General features: G+C 42.5%; 1 protein-coding gene across 1 annotated transcript; it reads right to left on the bottom strand.

The window, feature by feature from the left end:
• Positions 1 to 3832: 3832 nt before the first annotated feature.
• Positions 3833 to 11774, bottom strand: LOC308159356 (translocating chain-associated membrane protein 1-like 1; the record flags this gene model as incomplete). The annotated part of the gene is made up of 11 exons (XM_080533126.1): positions 3833 to 4022; positions 4334 to 4494; positions 4720 to 4863; positions 6143 to 6247; positions 8833 to 8903; positions 9098 to 9182; positions 9821 to 9879; positions 9985 to 10101; positions 10589 to 10707; positions 10864 to 10924; positions 11655 to 11774. 11 exons carry the CDS (start codon positions 11772 to 11774, stop codon positions 3949 to 3951), a joined length of 1116 nt encoding a protein of 371 aa, XP_080389252.1. The 3' UTR covers positions 3833 to 3948.
• Between the last annotated feature and the right edge of the window lie 3327 nt (positions 11775 to 15101).

Genomic DNA, 15101 nt, shown 5'->3' with positions numbered 1-15101 from the left:
ATGTAGATTAGAACAAGGTTGACAAATCAGTGCATAGGAAGGGGAGAAGCGGTGCGATGGTGCCTCAATCCGCACTTGAACATAACAAGTTATTATCAGCAGGAGGGCAGCAATGGCAATGTCAAAAAATCTGTTGAAAGGTACAGCACGCACCCCTGCTGGATGACTGACATCTTTCCTCCTGATTCTTCCAAAGGGGGGTCATAAATTGCGGGGGAATGTTCACACTATAATGAGTGTTTACTGGAATTGCAATGTTTTTTCTGTCATCGCTTTCTTGAGTTTCTAAATAGAGCAACAACTGAACTCCTCAACGTCAAAAGAAACAAATCGCACACTGTGAAAGGGTCTGCATCACTCAGGATAATCAACAAAGGCTTTATTCAAACATGAAATAAAAACAAAACAACGGAAATCACAAGGATTTGCATAAATACATACAGTCCAAAGCATTTCAGAGACAACAACCTTTAAAAAGGAATATATCGCAACATCTATAGGCGAGCAGTGGAATAACAGATCAAAACAAAGACAGTGCAATATGAAATAAAATCATAAAATGAAATAACTTAAAAGTCCTGTGTACCTGCTGCGAAAGCAGTAATGCATCTGTTTAGATCAAGTGCATTAATGGTTGTTGCCCCCAAGTAGAGGCTGGTTGATGCAGCCACCGCAGGTGTATTTGGATGTTGTACTGCATCTGCACTTTGCCACCTTTACAAGAGACCAAACGATCATATTCTGACAAACATAGGGGTCGAATTGACCCTATGGTGCTTCACAACAGTGTTTAAAGTGTTTCTGTGAGGATTAAAGGGAACGTTTCCTGGACGGCTGACTGGTCTTACTTTGACCCTTGCACAGTGAGGTTTATTCACAGAACGGGCCGATGTGTAGACTAACCTTCACTGTAACCTACACCTTGTCAGGATGTTATACAGGGGTGCCTAGGCCTTCGTCTGAAATAAGTCATCTGAAAAGAGTCAACTCATTAGAACATGTCCGTAGGATACACCTTGGGACAACAAGAACACAAAGAAACTAAACAGGATCCTTGCTGATCAAACATTAGCTTTGCTACCTACCTAGCGACGTGGATAGCTGTCGTTTCGTAGTATTTCACTAGCATAACTATGGTCTGTTACGGTGATTACAACATTAGATCTCTAACTGAAGTAGCTATAGAGCTATAGTGCTTTCTGAGTATTGTCATATGACAGTGGGGTTTTGTTCACCTTATTTAAATGATCAACTATAGTTGTCAACTATGAAAACATTTTCTTTCTCACACTGAAATATGAGCCCACAATTACAATGAAGCAGGCTTGTTTTTTTCCCCCATGTATAAAAACAAGTTATATACCATAAGGATGCAAAATAATATTCACAAACTGTATATTTGTGTGCTGAATAACAGTGACTAACAGTTCTTTCAACTCTATAAAAATAGCTTAAAAATCTGACAGGTATTTTTAGTACAGTGTAGCATTAGATTAATGTAGATTTCTTTTTCTTTTTCTTTTACATCAGAGACAGTAAAGTAACAGGCTGGTATAAAAGTCCTCTGCCCACCCTTTCCTCCTACGACACTGCCACATACAGACCAAACACACAATAAAAGTCTTCCACACTCAAGAGCTGACGACCGAGAAATAAAAGTCCTCATCTGCTGCCTGCCCGGCCGAAACCACACAAGCTATCAGACGGGACCTCTCTTTACTCCGATCAATCTGCAGAGAGTAGACTTAAGTCTTCCCAGCAAGGGGCAGAACATGCACAGTGGTTCAAGCAGGACTAGTGACTCGGCCCAGTGGTGAACACAACAGCATCGGGTCTATAATAACATAATGTGACACAACATCCAACTGGCAATGTCAAAATCACTGGAAAGGTGGAGCAAGAAGACCCCTTCACCCCACATTTGGCAAACGGAAGTCACAATCTCTTTCACACAGGGAAGGGGGAGAGTGGGAAAAGGGGGTGTACCGTACTGTAGGCATCCAGTAACAAATACTTTATAAAACATACTCACTTACAACTCACACGTTTTTTTCTTATTACAAAAGCCTTTTTTAAAGAAACAAACAAAACTAAAAACAAAAAGGAGAGGATTTAAAAATAAACAGAACGGAGGGAGTAGTTAAAGAGGTTATTTTGTATTCCGTGCCACAAGGGCAATCACTTTTTTTTCCAGAAGAAAGCAAAGACACACAAAAGCATGACTCACGCAGAGCCTTCAATTCACTTCCACACAAACATACACTAGGCATTAACACGACACACACACACACACACACGACTCATGCAGAGCCTTCACTTCACTTCCACACAAACATACACTAGGCATTAACACGACACACACACACACACACGACACACACGACACACACGACACACACGACACACACACACACACACACACACACACACACCAATAGAAAAACAAGGTCAACAGAGAAGGCAAACAGAACAGAAAGTTGAGGACAATTTCACGGCTTTTGTGCCACTACCATTTTAAGGACACTTGAAGGAGGAGTGTATCGTTTGGGTTGACTAAAAGCATTTTTTGCTTTGTACCTCTTGTCTGTGCTGGTTACAGAGTTTTTACAGAGCATGATATATATATATATATATATATATATATATATATATATATAAAAAACATAATATGACAGAAATAAATAACTCAAACCTCTTGCAGCAGATGTGAAAAGGCCACTGAGTGCTTGTGGGAGAGATAGAGGCAAACTCAACAGCACAGTCAAGACCTGACCAGAACTATTTAGCCTCCAATCTCTGGTATTGGGTTGTCTCATTGGAACGTCGAGCTGGACTCAAGACTGCAACTTGAACGTATAATTGTTTGGCATGGTTTGATCCACTGAGACTATCGCACCGAGACTGAAAAAAGAAAGAAAGAAAGAAAAGAAGACATTTCAACTGATCTCTTGCAGAAACTTTCCATTGATATCTACGCATTATGTACACGTCATGTCTTGCTCTGCGTGTACACAGCACAGTGTGTGGAGCCTGGGGGGTTTATCCTTACGCAGTCTCCTCACCTGGAATAGCCTCAGAGTAGACCAGTCTCAGAGTAGACCAGTCCAAGATGAAACACAGAAACAGCTAACAAACAGTGCCTTCAATCCCCTAATATAATGGATTTCATATAGCAGAGGCAAGTCACAATAACTGCAGTGAATTGAATTGACACAAGAGGGTAAGTACAAAGGGCCCTATTCAATCAAACCTGGTAATGGGTTTCTGGGGATAAATAAAATGAAATGTGTTTTGCACTTTACTTGATTTCACACAGTTTATCGTTACTTTATATAACATTAATCTAGATTAATACAATCTTGCAATGAATGTATGAATAATGTTTTTGGGCTTGTCCCAGTAACCTGGTTTAGAGAGTTGGAGAATAGGGCCCTGGATCTGGTTGCCATTAAGTCGGTACAGATCAGGGGAGGCTGGTGGAGGTACAAATCACAGCAGAACATGTGTGTATGTTTGATACCATTCCTCATTCCATTCCATGCATTAAAATGATCCCGTCCTCCGATTTCTGCCTCTGTCAGCCTCCCCTGGTACAGATCCTTGTTCTCTCCACAAAGGACACTTTTGGATTAACTGACTATCCAGTTAAAGCATTTAAGGAGTCTACCCTGCCCAGCCCTACATCCCATCTGCAGACAGAAGAACTGAACGATAGACATATTCTGGTCATATACAGACACCAGAAACCCACATAACTATTAAAACGAGGGCTCTGACCCAAAGAGACGGTTCAAATAAGGTTTCGTTTTGTGGTTGTTTTGGGGGAACGGTAGATACTTTTTTTGTTTTTTTTCCTTTCTTTCTTTTTGTTTTTTCTTTAAATTGAGAAAAGACAAATGTCACATTGTGATTAGCCCCCCTCACTCAGTTCTCTTCCTGTCTCGATCTCTACGATGCTTTGGCTTTCCTCTCCCGAGGTGACGTCTTCTCCTCAGGCTTCACCACACCGTTGGCAGCACCTCCTGATAAAATATCAAAAACAACATGGATTCATTTTTAATTTTTTACCATTTAGCACACAGACGCTTTTATCCAAAGCGACTTACAATTAGAGATTATAGGGACAGTCTCCCTGGAGTAACTTAGGGCTAAGTGCCTTACTCAAGGGCACACTAGTGGTGGTGTTTGCCGGCAGGATTTGAACTCACAACCTTCTGATCACGCACTCCTCACTATCCACTAAGGCCACCACTAATACATTACATTACATACTATACATTTTTGCATTGACTAGAGGTGACCAATCAGAAGGGGGCAATGGTGGTGAACTCACCCCGGGCTAGTTCCTTCTTTTGGGGCTTGCTCTTTGGACTAACAGCCTTCTTCTTGGAGGCCTGGTTCTGGCTGTGCTCCCTCCACTTCTTTAGCTGGAAGTTGATGAACTTCCACATCATCCAGGCCTGCGTCAGACAAACGGCTGCCAGGCAGGTCATCCTGAGACGCAGGGACACAGACTGGAGTTAGGACCGGCCATAAGCATTTACAGCCAGGCTTCCGTTTTGGTGACTGACGAGATTGATTGATATTCTGAAATGGTATTTCAGGTTTTAGGAACACTAGGGTCTCCTCAAACACCCCATCAGGGTTTGAGGATGAGGATGAGGATGGGAGAGAGAGAGGGAGGGATGGCAGGACAGGTAAGAGTTAACGGAGTCTTGCCTGACTGTGAGCACATTGAAGTTGCCCTCGGCAAGGGAGAATCCTTGGTGCTCAGTGCGCGGCAGTCCGAATCCAAAAGTCAGAACAGAGAGGGTGAGAGTGAGGAGGCGAGCGATGACAAAAAGTAGTGCCCACAGCGTGAAACTGGAGAGAGAGAGAGAGAGAGAGAAAAAAAAAAAAAGAGTTACAGTCACCATGGAAACAACAGTGACATGAGCTCATGCGAGGCACCTTGCCAACCGTTATAGGTTATTCAAATCAATCAGTACGCTCAGATCTGGAAGGCAAAAACCCCCAACCCCGACTCGATCATACATGTTTTGTGTCAAAGGAAGGTGAGGATGATGAAATCTGCTGTAGTGAGAAAAGCCTCCAGTGATAACCTGCTTCCGAGGCTCCATCTGGATGCAGCTGTTAGTACCACTTCCATTTGGTTATGTCCGACATCCACATCATCCATCATTCATCGACTCAGTTCATCAACATCAACTCAATCCCCACTGCATAAATAATATATATATATTGACTTATCTGCACACTACCTGATTACTTGAACACTACTTGAACTCCCTATACTGCTTCATATCTGTACTATTGCATACTGCCTATTGTATTTTGTATGATATTGCATCATCTCATTGTAACCGCCACAGCATTTTTTGCACCACCTGACTACTACTTGAACTTCCTTGAACTTCTTGTACTTGAACTTCCGGGACTGTATCATCTTGTAGTGGTTTTATATTATGTTATACTGAGAAATGTGAGTAAGGCGAAGCTAACACTCAAGGAAGGCCCATTTCCTTCCTGTAAGGTGTGAGCCAAGATCTGTGGCGCAGTGAACAATTCGGACTATAGACAGGGCCCATAACTTATGTAATCACAGATTTGTATAATATGATTGGTTCCCAATAATGGTGACCTCATGACCAAGGATAGTTCTATAAATATGAGTCCCACCATTGTTGGGGGCTTGCTTTTTGCTTCCTGCATGCTTCTTTGCTGCTGCGCTCATGTAACCATTGGCTTAATAAAAGGCATCTTTGGAGACAATTGATCTAAGCTCTTTGTGCTTTGTAAGGTCTACTAAAACTATTAAGAATCAATTATATCCACAACAATCTCATTGTAACCTGCACAGCATTTTGCACAAACTGTTCTCCTGCAGTACGACTGGTCCTGCTGTAGTACAACTACATCACTTTATTACCTTATTCTACTTTTTATTTTTATTAATTACCTTACTTTTTACTTTAGTCTATTATTGTTGATTTTGTATTCTGCTGCAATGCCAATGTCGAAGAACATGAACCTAAGAATTTGACTCTGTGTACCCGTACATTAGATTGATTCTGATTCTGATTCTAGGTAGACAGGTGAAGGGGTGAAGGTTGGTACTGTATATGGTGCACACATTACGTACCCCTTCTGCTTGTTCTCGTCGCTGAAGTAGAAGAGGCGTGAGGCGTGGAACAGGAGCTCCACCAGGTAGTGAGGCACCAGCAGCACCAGGCCCAGCCTGTGGAGGCTACGCACGCAGGAAACAGGTCAGCGCCAAACATTACATTTTAATATCACTTTTTTTTCAGAGTGGGGCAGTCCCACTCGTATTTTTTATTGACAGAGACAGTATAGATTATGACAGGAAGGATGGGTGAGAGAGAGAAGGGATGACAAGCAGAATCGAACCGGGAACCCTGCGGTTACATGGTCAACGCTTAACCCACTAAGCCACCTAAGCGCCCCACATTTGACTATTACTACTTACTGAGGCTATTCGCCAATAGTCCTGAGTGAAATTGCGTTTCCTTCCCTAGACTGCTGTGGACTCGAGACTGCTGTCAATCATGCCCACCGATCAGGAAGAAACAGTTGCCTTTACCCAGCAAATCTTTTCAGATCAGTGGTTTTTAAAGGAGAGAGGGTGAGCAGAGGGGAAGTAATACAATTCCATTGGGTCATGGTTGAGAGGAGGTCACTTGAAGATGTAATACTATGATACTGCACTTTTCCATGTGGGTTTAGTAGATTATTATGCTTGTTCTGTCAGACCTGACCTGTATAGAAGTTCATCTTTAAGGGGGACCGGGGGCATTTAAGGACAAAAGCAAGTATTATTTGTCTCTCGTCTTATTTGTCTCTTACAACTATTGTCTTATTTGTCCCACTTGCCTCTTATAACTGTTGACACTTTATTGATCTTGCCTTATTAACCTTCTGCTACGTTATTTCTCTTGTCGCTGCAATATCGTGGAACGGAAGCGTAATAATTTTACTCTCTTATACTTGTATAATGGGATGTAACAATAAACTTGAAACTTGGAAGTACATTTAGAGGTTTATGCAGGGCTCGACATTAAGGCTTGTCCGCTTGTCCGGGACAAGTACATTTTATGTTTGGACAAGTGGACTTCCTCCTGCAGTTGTCCGATGGACAAGTCAAAACAAAAAAAAAAAAGAAATCAATATGTATTAATATCTGCAAACATTAATTCCTCCTTCCGATCTGAATAGTAAAAAAAAATAGCAATCAAAGCGATGCCGCGCCTCATTCTGGCTATTTCAGTCTCTCGTAGTTCGTTATCGTCATAGTTCGTAAATTCGCTCAGAGCGCCAGAGCGCACACTGCGTTCAATGTCATAAAGAGACCAAGTAATTTGATTGGACAAAAGGCATTCCATGAGTGCTGATCAGATTCCAGAGCGAGTTTACGAACGCAGCCATAGTGTTGTGGGTCTCCTGTCACTAGTGCCATTCACGTGAACATGCGCATATTCGCTTCTTCTCAATGCCGCTTATTTTCATGTAGTTCGATGCGATCGTATATTTTAGGTTTGAAGTTTTAAGTTTTAAGACCAGCACATCGCAATACGAACTTCAGAATGACACTAATGATAGATTTCTCAATTTGAATATAGGATACTATCCAAAGGCTAGCAAATAAGATTGCTTCCATTGGGGAGGGACTGTAGTTACAAACATTTTTTGTAAATATTCCTAGATATTCATCCCTTTTGTGGCCAATCTTAATCTAAAAGGGTTAGGGTAATCACTGATTACCCCTACGTTTTTAAATAATTACAAAATATTGTTTAATGAATACATTTGAAAATTAAGATACATCATTATCAAATCAATAGTAGTCAAATGTGTTATTTGCATACACATACACTCACTGGCCACTTCATTAGGCACACCTTGGGGTTGGACCCCCTCTTTTGCCTTCAGAACTGCCTTAATTCTTCGTGGCATAGATTCAACAAGGTGCTGGAAACATTCCTCAGAGATTTTGGTCCATATTGACACTATAATATCACGCAACAGCCCGTCTGGCACAAACAACCATGCCAGGTTCAAAGTCACTTAAATCACCTTTATTTCCCATTCTGATGCTGGTTTTGAACTTCAGCAGATCGTCTTGACCATGTCTACATGCCTAAATGCATTGAGTTGCTGCCACATGATTGGCTGATTAGGTATTTGCGTTAACAAGCAGTTGAAAAGGTGTACCTAATGAAGTGGCCGGTGAGAGTATCATATATTATTATTCATATTATTGCTTTTTCAAAATCTTTGGATTTGGACAAGTAACTTGAGCTCTACGACAAGTAAAAGATAAGTTCACTTGTCCGAAGGACAAGTACCTGAAAAAGCTTAATGTCAAGCCCTGCAACAACCCCCCCACTCTGAGCACCAACTCTTTCTGGGATGTTGCATAACTGGATAGATTTAGCTGCTGCATACCCTCCTTATGACATAGTTAGAATACCTGCTTGGAAGACATCATTGTCTTGTCAAGCTAAATCAGGTCATTACCTCACACACTCACCAGGCTGGTGGAGATAGAAATCGGAGGACGGATAGCATTCATCATTCCATTCTGTGCATTAAAATGAGCCTGTCCTCCGATTTCAAAATTACATTACAATCGTTCCCCGATTTCTACCTCCACCAGCCTCCCATGCAACTCAGACACCTCTCTGAGCTGACAGGAACACCCAGATACCCAGAACCCTCTGCCATGCCAAACCCTGCTCCTCTCTAATCAGCCCACTGGACAGACAGACACACACACACACACACACACACACACACACTCACTCACTCACTCACTTTAAGACGTAGGCACCAGTGATGTGGACGACGTAAAGGCAAATGTAATAGAGCTGGCGTGGAATGTCCTCCTGGAAAACAAGAGCAGGACACAAACTTTATTAGTAACAGCTGTTGATATCAAATGGATTTGTAACACTACATACAGTCAAACAGCTACAGTATCACAGATTATATAGCATGAGTCAAGTGTCAGTCATACCATGTTTATTACATGACAGACATGTCATCTTTAGGACCAAACTACAGTGTATTGACCCTTTACCTTTCGTACTTTCTGGAAGTACAGCTCAGGGAGGGCATGGAGCCAGTAGGCGATTTGGCAAATGTAGAAGAACTTCACCTGAAAGCTGCACAGGGGACAGGTTAAACACAGGCAGAGCAGAGGAAATGGAACAGAGGTTTCACTGTATGATATGTAGAAGATATGGTAGTGATGGAGACGGTTGTTGACCACATGTAAATAGAAACATGTTACGAAATAAATAAAGGTCCCCCTATTCAACTCATGAGGGCCCCAACCATAACCCTTTTTCAGCAATACATATGTCTTGCTGGGTATGCATTCATATGAAATCTATCTACAAAGATATAAGCCAACTTGTCACATGATGCAAAATGGAGAAAGAGGGTTAAATTTAGCACTGCTTTTCTAGCTCAAGTAAAACATCACATTCTGAATAAATATTTCAGAGGAACCTGACTCGAACATGAAGCTAATGAAAGGGCAGCCCACTCCCGCGTGCATTACATAAGGTACAATGCACCCTGAGAAGTGAAGTCATTTCCAGCATGTCAATTCCAAAAGCTAAAGGTTATCACGAACACTTGTGGGGAAACTCATGTGTTCTAGAACATTCGGGCACTCCAGGCGAGAACACCTAATTTGGCGAGCGCTCTAATTTCGACAGAGCAAACTGAGATACGATTGGGAACAATGAACGAGTAAGCTGAAGGCATAAAAATGAATGTATAAATCCTTACTTACACCATGTGGGTGTGCGGGTAGTCGTCCCATAAGAAAGTAGGATTGGTTGCAAATTCCTCCTAATAGATCAAAAGAAAAAACTGCGTCAGCCAAAGCACCAATACGGGGTCGCTCTTGTCCTCACTGTTCTTTGGCTCCTGGGCAGTACGGCTTTGGCCTCTTACCGCTGTTAGGATGCTGCAACCCCACAGGAAGGAGAACATGTAGAAGGCAGCAAGCTGGCCGGATTCGTTGAACTTGCTGTGTTTGGTTTTCGACAAGTGCAACCGCCGATTCATTTTCTGAAATAAAAACAGATGAGAGAACATGAAGCATGCTGCGTGATCAAAACACTTCAAACGATGAGATAACGGTCTGTTATCGTCGGTTGAAGGGTTGCGTAAGAGGGAAATGGATGGAAGGGACGACATTTTGACAAGCTGAGAGGGTGAGGAGGATGAGACTGATGAGGGCAACGCCACCTGACCTTGTGTTATGACTCATGGTGAGCTGAAAAAGACAGCAGGGGAGATAGACTCTCTTTTCTCTCTCCCTCCCTCCCTCTCAAACACTAGTAACTACAATGTGCATGTATATATAGTATATACAACAGTAGTATAATGTAGTATATACTACAGAGTGCATATATATATATAAACATTTATTTGCATGTTTTCTCTCTCTCACACACACACACATACATACACACACACACACACACACACAGATTTGCATTTCAAATGCTATTGTGCTTGCAGTCTGTGCCAGGGCGGTGACCAAAACACTCACATCAAGAATGTATTCCTGTATCAAGGCGTGGAGTATAACACCAATGAGCAGATAGAAGAACACGGTGGCCACGTCTTTGGGGCCGTACTGGTAAAGGTTCACTGGCTCCGTCCTCTCATCTGGAGTAAAAGAAAAATAGAGGAGTAAAAGAAAAGTGATCAATGGCTTTCAACGGCAGAGGTGACACTGGCCGTATATCAATGATCTTATCTTTTCAAGACTGTTAAGACATTGCTTTCTTGTGGTGTGATAGACCTCCTAAAGAAGACACTTACCGAGAGTTTGAGTTACATTGTATTGGACAGTGATGAACATGATGGCAAACTTGGCTGTCACCTGCAACAGAGGGATGGTGACAGAGAGGAATCTATGAGCAAAATGGTTGTGAGTGAGTGACAGCAAGACAAGTCGGTAGCCTAATTCACCCGTTATAGCTAAATGCCTTTTTTGTGTGTGTGTGTGTGTGTGTGTGTGTGTGTGTGTGTGTGAGCATGGTTGCTTTCAATGGTCTGGTGTCCCATGAGATCTATATTTATGGCTCTTGATTGGGGGCTTGTCTGACAGATTGGAAGTGGAGTTAGCTTGCAAGTCAACTCAGTTGTGGCTATCTGGTTTCATTACCAGAACGAAGCTGGCAAACTTAGCGTGCCATGCCATCTCAGCAATACAACACACAAAACAACATAGCTAGATAACATCACTCAAGGCGAGCACAGGAACATGACGTGTGGTGACAGCTCTGCAGAAGACTTGGTAGGGACGATCGTTCACTGCGATCGTATACTTGCAAGCATCTGACCGATGCATGCATTTTGCTAACCAACTATATATGCAATATTGTTAGCTGTCGTGCTAGCAGTCGGCCTCCCTCCCTCCCTCCCTCCCTTCCTTCCTTGGCAATCGGTGTGACACATGAGAAGGGGGAGCCAGCCCCCCTGTGTTGCTGTCACAGCCCTAGCTGAGCCCGCTAGCTATACTTCATACGACACCGACGGGTTTTCTAATCTAATAGCAAAAAACTATCATAAAACAACACTTTTTCCCAGAGTCTCGACAACAACGTTACCTCGAACATCAAGCCCAGGAGGATGATCATCGCCACGCACGAGACCATATCCGCGTGGTTCTGGATCACGAACTCGTGGCTGAGCACCGGCGGGGTCTTGGTCTTCTTTCGGAAACCCATGGCTGCTGACCGACCGACACACACAGACACAGATCCTCTCTCTCTCCCTGGTTGAACACACAGATCCTCTCTCTCTCCCTCCCTGGTGCACTTCACTCACTCCGATCGTTGTCCCCCCTTTACTTTCACTCTCAGATGACAACCCCTCCGCTTGTGTCCCCCTCCTCCACCACCGCTGCTGCGAGTCAATTGTTTAGATTGCTGCTCTCATGATCATGTGTTTAAAAAAAATATTGTAAAACAAATAAGAAGAAGATGCATCAAACACAACACACACCACGCAGTTTCAGTCAGATGTCCCCTCCTCCTCCTCCCAGACACTTCCTACAAACCCCCATTCATGATCAACCTCCCTGGGCTTTGACGTAGCTGGAGTGATCCCGCCTCCATCAGGGATAGGATGTTTAACTTATGATTGACACCAGGCTGAACATATCAAGTCGTGACGTTAGAATTATAAGCCAGGTTCTATCTCAATTTTTGTCAAAATTGAGTTTTTTTTTACATAATCTGATCCATTAGGTGTTTATTAATGCCTGTGTGGTGTTATTTTTAAAATGTTGACATTTTTGAGTTAGTAATTAATAAAATACAAAGGTTCCATCTCACAAAACATAATGGAATGTAAACACTTTGACGCTCAATATCTCTGAACTGCCCTAAACGGAGATAGAACCGTATAATTCTAAACGGAGATAGAACCTTATCATTCTAAACTCACCAAGTGGAAACTACAGTAAAGCCGTGGGTTAGTTGAAGGGGGGGGCGGGGCGTCTTTTAGCATCAGCTAAAGGGTGCGTTCGTTAAATACGCTCTGGAAATCGGACTCACGGAACGCCCTCTCGTCCAATCAAATTACTCGGTCGCTTTACGACGTTGAACCCCAGTGTTGCGCTCCGGCGCTCTCAGAGCGAGTTGGCGAACGCAGCCCAAGTCATCAAAGGCATCAAATACAATTCGAGGAAACATCAGCGGCGCTTTGACACTTTCTTCAAGCCGTTACATTGTGTCCTGTCCGATACATTGTCCCGCTATATCCTGATTTGTTTTGGTACGTATTTGGGTTGAGAGCTTCTCCGTTGGTGTTAGTTTGAGAGAGTACGTTTAGCAGAAACACATCAAATTACGTTACACAGATACGTTACGTCCTAGTTGCTAAGCTAGCTAGCTAGCAAGCAAATGTCAGACTCCCGTCCACGCAACACAGCTTGGAAGCCCCAATGTGTCCTCCGTGTTTATTACTGGGTGTATGAGTCACTAGCACTATCCAGCTAATCTGTCAACACCATTGTCACAGACAGGGGGTGAACATTATTATCTGTCATTTGCTCTGTGGTTATGCTCAATTATGTGTGTTACAATTTTGCTGCTGCCAACCATCTCTATAGCTACACTGCCAACAACAGCAAAATGAGTAATTCTCACTCATCTTTCACCTCAAACCCTCAGAGCCCAGACAGACCTCAGTCCCGACCTGAGCCCCCCTGGGTGTATTCGGTGAGGTGAGACGTTGTAGCCCTACATTAACTGAAGTAAGATAACATGCCCCCTCCTTGTCCACATGGCAGACCTGTCTCATTCTGAACGAGCTACACTTTCACTTTGCTTTCCATCCTCCCGAACAGGCCCCCCGAGGGTGTCATGACACTATAGGCTCATCCAACTATATAATAATTATAATTCATTATTTTGGTTAACTGTCACCTGTCAATACTTATTTGTACGATGACTTTATGCCTTCCCCAACCTCTAACTGTTCCGTGATCAGTTTGTGTGGCGTATACACCACAAGGTCCCATTTAACAGCAGTTCTTCTCTTTATCCACTAGAGGGCAGCATTGCATGGCTTTTGAGTGGTGTTATGAAACCAAGGGGCCTCTGGTTCGTCAGGCCTCACTCACCACCAAATAGGCTGCACACAAAAACCCCTTCGTTCTTATCTGGTTCACAACAACATGTAGTCCTTTGTCTTCACGGTTCTATGTATTCACATGGCCACATTATAGCACAGTTTAATGGTGCTTCAAGTTACAAGCACAGTAGTATACATCATTATTTTTCACCTCTTTGTTGGGAGTATGACCTACTTCAATTCACAGACCTTGTGCTAGACATGTGCTGCTAGACAGTTATTGTGAATTATTTAGAATTTTCACAAAGCACATGATGCAGTCAGGAGGTTGTTTGTAGCGTACGTACGCGCACACACACACACACACACACACACACACACACACACACACACACACACACACACACACACACACACACACAACCTGTTCTGTTCAGGTCTTTCATTACAAATTGCCCTGCTTTTACACACAATTTTGCTCTACCACATTTCACTTGGAGCATTAATAATGGACTAGCATTTTGCTAATTAATTAGGGCATGTCCCTCTACGCCGATAGCTCATCTCAGGAAAGACAAAGATCTACACTGCCCCATGTGAGCTAATACTAGGAGTGTATAGCCTATAACAATTAGTTACTTCTTGTTTTAATGGTTAATTTTAGAAAAAACATACCTATTTTTTCCTGCTATTGAAAAATATTGTCCATTCAGTGTAATTACACTTAGAAATGTTTTTTCTGCCTTTTTTAGGCTATAGCTAGTCTTTTTATTTTAAATTATACATTTGAATTTAGCTGTAACCAGATAAAAGGAGTTGTATAAATATACTGTAAAAACAAGCCCTTTAAATAGGCCTTTGTATTGAATCTACTTTGTACAGTACTGTAACTTATTTCCGTTTAAATTATTTCCTCTTTCTATTTAATCTGGACATCTGTTTTGTTGTTCATTGATTTGCTACATTATTGTTTTAAATATATTTTCAACTGATTCTCAGTGACATATTTACTGGCGTTCACAAAAAATTATAGTACAGTTGTATGTCCATCGCTGTCCTCGTTTTGGTGAAAAAAGTAGCCTATGTGCCCTCTCTATCCGCTGAAGACGGTTGAGAGGGAAGGAGGGAGGGGTTTAGACAAAGGCCCTACACAAAAAAATGGAGGCTTGAGAGCAGAGCAGCCCTGGTGTCCTGTTTTTCATTTTCTACATGCTCTCAGTTCTGCTACATAACCCTTGAAAATAAAAGAACTGGCAGCAGATGCAACCTTAGGTAACTATATGACCTTGCTATGTGGGTTCTTTTTACGTCAAAGAGATTGTTAAATGTGTTATTTTGTGATTTGGGCCTAGCGTTCTCTCTCTTTTTTCTCTCCCTGTCTCTCTCCCGCACTCAGAGCTGCTCCTGCTTGTGCTGAACAAAGATAATTACTCAGGAAACGCTTCGGCCAATCGCATGCAGCCTTACATCCTGCC

The sequence above is a fragment of the Nansenia antarctica genome, assembly GCF_963989245.1.
Source record: "Nansenia antarctica genome assembly, chromosome: 6".
In the NCBI taxonomy this organism is placed as follows: domain Eukaryota; kingdom Metazoa; phylum Chordata; class Actinopteri; order Argentiniformes; family Microstomatidae; genus Nansenia; species Nansenia antarctica.
The sequence above is the reverse complement of the archived record's forward strand: the minus strand, read 5'-3'. Positions and strand labels throughout refer to the sequence as shown.